The 7,553-nt window shown below is 34.0% G+C and overlaps 1 protein-coding gene across 1 annotated transcript; it reads left to right on the forward strand.

Annotated features, from left to right (window-relative positions):
• Window positions 1-819: 819 nt before the first annotated feature.
• On the forward strand, window positions 820-4,420 carry LOC111087714 (the record flags this gene model as incomplete). Its single annotated transcript, XM_022395319.1, has 1 exon — window positions 820-4,420. A coding segment is annotated over one exon (830 nt), but the record flags the coding sequence as incomplete, so codon positions are not given.
• Window positions 4,421-7,553: the final 3,133 nt, after the last annotated feature.

Genomic DNA, 7,553 nt, shown 5'->3' on the forward strand with positions numbered 1-7,553 from the left:
AGGTTAAGAAGCACTGGTCTAATACATGAACATAAAGAGATGTGTTTGAGACGAAACAACGTGGAAAATTTATCATTTATAAACAACAAGTATTTCACTATTTGTTTATCGTGAAGGTTTCAGACTGTGAATTGCGTGATTTCTGATTCTATCACCGCTTATAGACTACAAAACCAAATGAATTATTTAAGTTATTATAAACACAAACATTTTAGTTTAAGAAAAAGCCAATCACAAAATAAACATGTTCTAACATCATGTATTTAGTTCTCTTTCGCTCACCGCAGTGAACCTATCTTTGTATGAGATTGGAGGAATATGCAGCATTGATTCTACTAATTTATTGTTCTGAATTATTCAGCAGACGAGCTGTTTAAAATGCTAAAAATAAATATGAAGCTCCCATCTATTACGTGATTCACCACTTGTCACCAAGTTATACCGATTTAAATCCCATCCAACACCCGTAATGGTAGATAGGGGCAAATCGAAAGAACACGAATACAAGACTTCTTGGAGTTGTGGAGTGTATATTTACTTTTAAACATATTTTACCTCGTTCCCATATGCAAACAGTTCTTGCGATATCCGCCTGATGTCGCTCATGTATGGCTGTAGGAGTTTGTTTAGATTACCTGTGTCAGGGAGAGATACGGTTCATTACTGCCCTTGGTGACTGCTAGAGTTAGCCGCTGACATTAGCTCCTGTCTCTTTATTCCCGTATAACCAAAAATATAAACTTCGTGTTTGCAGCAGTTTACACTGTGAGCCAGCCTAGCTAAAAACATTTGTGCAGTTTTTGTAATATGCTTGACTAGCTGCCAAGGTGGAGGATCCTCACAGTTCTGTTTCTGTGACTGATGATTCGACATCACGATCCAGAGATGATAGTCGAAAGAAAAACAAACATTTAAGAACTGTGTTCTTGATTCGCAACGGCGAAGTGTACAAGTTCTTTATCAGTAAGTCTGAAGCGGATTCGACGCTGAGTCCTGCACGCCCGACACTGGCGGTAACGGCGCCGCCCGACGAACCGACGACAGGAGCATCGGATGGCCGTCCTGATGTTATTGTTTGTGAGAAGTCCGAGCGCCGAGTACAGCTCCGGCCGCCATTGTCTTTCTGTTCCGGGTCAACATCTCTCTCCGGCTCCGAAGACGCCACATCTTTGCCCCTCGTGGCAAGCAGACCTTTCGCTGTGCTTCTTCGGCTGAGGGTAACTCAAATAGTAGCTGGCATTGTAACTGTCCTATTTGGTACTGTGGCCTGCTTAGATTCAACCACCAGGTCCACTCTAGGATTTGGCATTCCTGCCGGTGCCCTCACTGTACTCGCTGCTGCCCTTCACATGCAGGCATCCCGCCGTCAGTTCCATGCTGCTCTTGCTGGCAGTTCGACTCTGTTTTTCGGGTCTGGTGGATCTCGCCAGGCTCCTCTTCTACATGTCCTTCGTCCTTTATTGCCGACTCTAGCTTGCGTATTAGCATCACTTCTGTTACTAGCCCTGGCGTGCATGGCCCTTGGTGGACAAGACAGAAACCTTGTAGCATTAGGTATTTTCCAATCTATCACTGCTCTAGTAGTGTTATCAACAGAGGCTATAGTATGGGCTCTGCGATGGCACTGGACGATTAAGTCTCAATACTAGAAATACTTGATTGTGAGATAAAAACAGGGACATGCTTCTTTTTATGACTTTTAACGTTAAAGTGAATGCAGAAGTTATAGAAGCATATCTCAACATTAAACTGATACCAAAAAACCCACTCAACTTTAACATGGATACTATAACGACACTGCACAAGTTTGGGTACTGAAAGTAACGTAAGAATACTGAAGTTAATGTGTGTGCATTAGGGATATAAGACTTGCTCGATTGGACGGTTTAAGTTCTCCAGAAGAGAGGCAGACTGGTAATGTCAATTGATTACAAATAAAGAGAGAGAGAGTGAAATTACTTCAAGATAAGAATGTGTTCAGCAAAGACAGCCATTGAAATTGAACGTCTAAAATCTTTCTCAGAACACCTACAAGAACGCTAAATGACACTTTTACTTTAGAGCGTATAAGTGTTTTTACTTTAGAACATATTAAGGTAAGTCATTTTGTAACAGAGTGATAAAGACATGAAACGGATTTGCTGAGATAAGATAATAGTTTTATGTAAGAAACAACAGTCGAAATGGAAAAATTCCAAACTATCATTTTAATACTTACTTTAAGAATGATCAGTTAAGATCAGTACAGAGAGTGGTGATATATATATGCATCATAGTCGTGTAAGATGTTTTCTTAGGTCATCTCGCAGAAGCTGTGATTAATGTAATTGTTAGGACTCCAATAATTCCTGAAGAGTGCATAATGAAATGATGAACACGAGCAAACGAACACATAAAGAAGAGTGGTCAACTAACAAACCATAATATAGAACAGTTCATAATAGTTTGCCAGGAGAAACTGAGAAAAAAACTATACACCCAAACATATGATTATTTAAGATGAAATTCAGGATTGGTCAGTCGAGACTGGTGTTTAACACGAAACAGAAGTGATCAACTTATAACATTGAACATTAGTAGTTGGTTAAATGTTTTACTTGGAATAGAACAGTAGAAGTGACATCCTATGTATTAAAAGTGCTGTACTTGGAATAAACACGAAGACGTTTTCTTCTAAGAAACATTGGAATATGTTCTACGGCTGGTCAGTTGAGATTTATGTTTAACATGAAACAGAAGTGACCAACTTATAATTATAACAATGAACATTAATGTTTGGTTAAATACTCTACTCGAAATACTCCAGTAAAAATGATATTCTAAAAATCAGTAAAATATTTTCCAGGATTGATAATTATCTTATAAGTCTAGTTTTATTCATAACACGATATAGAAGTTATAACACTGATTACTAATGGTTGATGAAAATTCTTTACTTGAAATATTCCTACAGAAATCTTCTATAAGTACAGTTTGATATCTTCCCGATTTACCAAACAAGAATTGTGTTTCAGATGGAATAGAAGAGATCAACTTCTAACATTGAACATTAGTGATTGATTAAATGATCAGCTTGGAATAGATCAGTAGAAGTGATATTCTATATATTAGAGTACCTTCTAAGATTATTAAGTCAAGGCCTTTACTTAACATGAAACAGAAGAAATCAACTTAGAACACTGATATCATTGTTTGGTTAAATGCTGTTCTTGGAATAGGCCAGTAGAAGTGACATTGTAAGTATTATTAGAATACAGTCTAAGGGTAGTGAGTCAAGGCCTGTGTTTAACATAAAACAGAAGAGACCGACTTATAACATGAACATTAGTGGTTGGTTAAATGTTTTACTTGGAATGGTCCTGTTAAAGAATTATTATAATGTTTCAGGACTGGTGAAAAAAAGACTTGTGAAAACGAAGAGATAAACCTAGAACTTTTAACAGCCAGTGATGGTCGTTAAAGGCTGTACTTGATCTAATCTCCTAAAAAAAGGTTAGATTACTTTCCACTACTGATGAGTTGAGACTTGTGCTTAACATGAAACTGGAGTGAAAAACTTAGAATACTTAACGATAGGTGGTAGTTGATTTTTTATTTGAAATAATCCCTTAGTCTGACCTTCTAAGAATTATTATACTATGTTATAGAACTGGTGTGTCCTTAACATGGAACAGAAGGGATTAACTTAAAATATTTAACAGCAGTGAGAAATAAATACTGAAATACTTGTAGAATTGATCGTGTAAGAATCATTAGAATATGTGTCAAAATGGACGTATACTTAATACGAAAAACAAGTGATCAAATACGAAAAATAAAGCATTCTGTCCTTGGAGTTCTTAAGATTACTTAAAATGTAATCATGGATTAAACTTGAAGTCCAGAACTAAATTTGAAAACAAAGAAAGGTGATTAACCGAACAGTCAAAACAATTAACATTAACGATTATAAAACGTTCCAAGCAGGTGTGATTAATCCCACAGAAGTAAGAAAATTGCTCTGTTATCTTTCGAGTATAATAGACGATAACGAGGAATACTTCTTGTGTAAAATATACAGATGAAGACGCACGTTCTCTCGAGACTAACATACGTATCAGTTCTGGTCATAGTGCTTACAGAAATATTTCTTATGGCCCTACACGAAAACTATTATTCAGTAAAACATTGCGTATTATTCAAAGTAACTTAGCAAGAAAGCATCGCGGCTTTCATGCTCCGTATTCTCGTTGTTCAGTATAATTGTCACATTACTATATGTTGTGAATATATAAACTGACTGTATGGATTATAATATTCCTATTACATACGTCTCAATATCACTTATTGGCTACTTTCCATTTTTCTCTTAGCTCTATTTTTGAATCATCTAAAACAATATCTGTAGTTTACGATCACAATTATGTTAAAATGGTTTAAAACTCAAACCGTCCTTATTTTGCAAAATACAAAATACAAAAAAAAATCAATTATTTTCTGATTTAAGTTTTAATTTTAGTTTATAGAATTAATTTTAATTCAAACCCAGACGAAGGTGTTATTTGCTTTGTAGGGCTAAGGCGGTAATAAAAGAACGTACACTAGCATAAGCAGAGAGTTTTAAGAATTAGAATAATCTGTATATACATATATATAATAATTCAGCTTTTTGATCTATTTTTTTATATACTTTGGTATTTTCAAATTGTGTTTAACCAAACATCTGCCCGTATTTCTAAATATAGTTTACTTCTTGAAGTTCTTACTTCTTTCAGCCAGTCATCTGCCTGCCTTTCTAAATATAGTTTACTTCTTGAAGTTCTTACTTCTTTAAACCAGTCATCTGCCTGTCTTTCTAAATATAGTTTACTTCTTGAAGTTCTTACTTCTTTCAGCCAGTCATCTGCCTGCCTTTCTAAATATAGTTTACTTCTTGAAGTTCTTATTTCTTTAAACCAGTCACCTGCCTGTCTTTCTAAATATAGTTTACTTCTTGAAGTTCTTACTTCTTTCAACCAACCATCTGCCAATCCTTCTAGATATAAATAATATCTTGAGGTTCTTACTTCTTTCAACCAGTCATCTGTCTGTCTTTATAGATATAGTTCACATTTTGAGGTTTTTTTTTTTCAACCAAGAGTTTCCGCATGTCTTTCTATACATAGCTTATCTTAGGATTCTTACTTATTTCAACCAATAATCTGTCTGTTTTTTTTTCTCAAAATGATCGTTTTTGGATCATCGTGAATGTTGCATTAGAACTCAATACTTCAAAACCTTAACAGATATTGATGAAATTTGATACGAACACCAAATTTTAAAGTAGAAAGTAGAAAGTAGAAAAACGACCGAGGTCAAAGAAAAGAACAATTATTATTGCAGATCATTTAATAAAGCATGAAACATGTTTAGATGATTACTGCAGATCATTAAATAAAGCATGAAACATGTTTGGATGATTATTGCAGATCATTTAATAAAGCATGAAACATGTTTAGATGATTATTACAGATCATTAAATAAAGCATAAAACATGTTTAGATGATTATTGCAGATCATTTAATAAAGCATGAAACATGTTTAGATGATTATTACAGATTATTTAATAAAGCATGAAACATGTTTAGAGTGATTTAATTTTATTCCAGTCGATGAGCAGCTGATCGAATTTTGAAAGCTACAAGATGATATAAAATCTGATAGTTGATATTCACATGTGCTCCTCTTTGTGTAAATTTAGTTGAAAATGGTTAACGCGTTTGCGCTACTATAAAGTATACCTTTTTTTACGTGTTATAATAATCTCAAAAAAACAACAAAATACCTTAAAACAGTAACAAGAGGTATTTAATGTTGTAAATATGGTGTTTTGTGGTTGGATCTAATCAAGATATATATTTTATGATGTCTCGTACTGGTGTTATATACGTTTAATTCGGAGAATTAAAGTGATTATTTTATGTTACTAGTAATGTATAATTTTTCTGTTTACATAAAAATCTATTGATGTTCGGTAACGTCTGTGATATTTTGTGGTTTTAAAGCAACTGTTAAATAAAACGTAGCCTGTCTTTCAGACTATTGATATTATATGTTATATATGTATATAAATATATATTTATAGTCCTGCTCAATGCTTTTATTTTCGTGTAAATCCGTGTTTCGTTTAACCCAAAAAACGTGAGAAAAAAAAAACACCTTGTAACAAAGGTATAGATAGTTATGATTATGAAGGAATAAAAAGTATTATAAAGACAACGACCAATCTTGTTTTAACCACACCACGAACAGAATAACAAATCAACACGAATTCCATTAAACTGAATTTAGTTATTACCTGTTATCCTTGAAAAAACAAAACCAAAGAAAAGCTGCTACAAAGTAGGAACCACTTCTATACATGAACATTGTACTAGTATCATGTATATCATTAAAGTAAAACTGTGAATTACATGAAATTTGATAGAAAATTTTACTTCCTTTATCATATGGAACATATAATTGATTGTACTTACGTGTTTTGTTACTATTCTGAGAAGCAATATAATCTATTGCATCAATTTTTAATTTGATTTTAAGCTTTGATCGTCAGCAACTATGTGTGACGTGTTAGTGGAGGTTAATTGGATGAAAGAAATTATATTTTTCTTGTAAACTATGAAAGCGACTAAAGATAAACCTTATGAGCCTATAAGCTCCCACCAATGCTCAGTGTTAAGTCTTCAAGCTTAAGACGGTAAAATTCGAGTTTCGATACTCGTGGTGGGCAGAGCACAGATAGCCCATTGTGTAGCTTTTACGATGAACAACAACCAAACCAGAACTATATAGTAGCGGATCAAAAGTTGATATTAGAGCCATGAACAATTAATAAAATATAATGAGATTTGATCAAAAATTTATAATAATCTGTACTATTAAGCGACTTGTTTGTGTATGTCTGTTGTACTTTATTTTCATGACGAAATTTTTCCAACTTCCCTATCTCTGAACACAATGACTATTTCAAGGATTCCTGTTTATGTATCGGAGGGATTCTAAAATGCGTATTTTCTTTATTTTCTCATTTTTTACGAGTGTGACAGACATTTCAATTTCCCCTCTTGCAATTGCCTTAGCGCAGTCGAATGACGCACGTCGTCCTGCCATCTACGTGAAGCCTACGAACTGAATTACCGTGCCTGGTGCAAGTACTGTTGATATTAAGACTAGCGTCTAAGGACCTTGACTTAACCTATCGTTCTGTCTACCGACATAATAGTGAATTTCAATCTCTATTTTGCGAATCAATAGGGTCCATGAAAACATGGGAACAAGAAATAAATCTATGGTAGATAAGACGGGTTAAAAAATAACACAAAACGACATGAAAACATGGGAACAAGAAATAAATCTATGGTAGATAAGACGGGTTAAAAAATAACACAAAACGACATGAAAACATGGGAACAAGAAATAAATCTATGGTAGATAAGACGGGTTAAAAAATAACACAAAACGACATGAAAACATGGGAACAAGAAATAAATCTATGGTAGATAAGACGGGTTAAAAAATAACACAAAACGACATGA

This window comes from Limulus polyphemus, unplaced genomic scaffold (assembly GCF_000517525.1).
Source record: "Limulus polyphemus unplaced genomic scaffold, Limulus_polyphemus-2.1.2 Scaffold2523, whole genome shotgun sequence".
Classification (NCBI taxonomy): domain Eukaryota; kingdom Metazoa; phylum Arthropoda; class Merostomata; order Xiphosura; family Limulidae; genus Limulus; species Limulus polyphemus.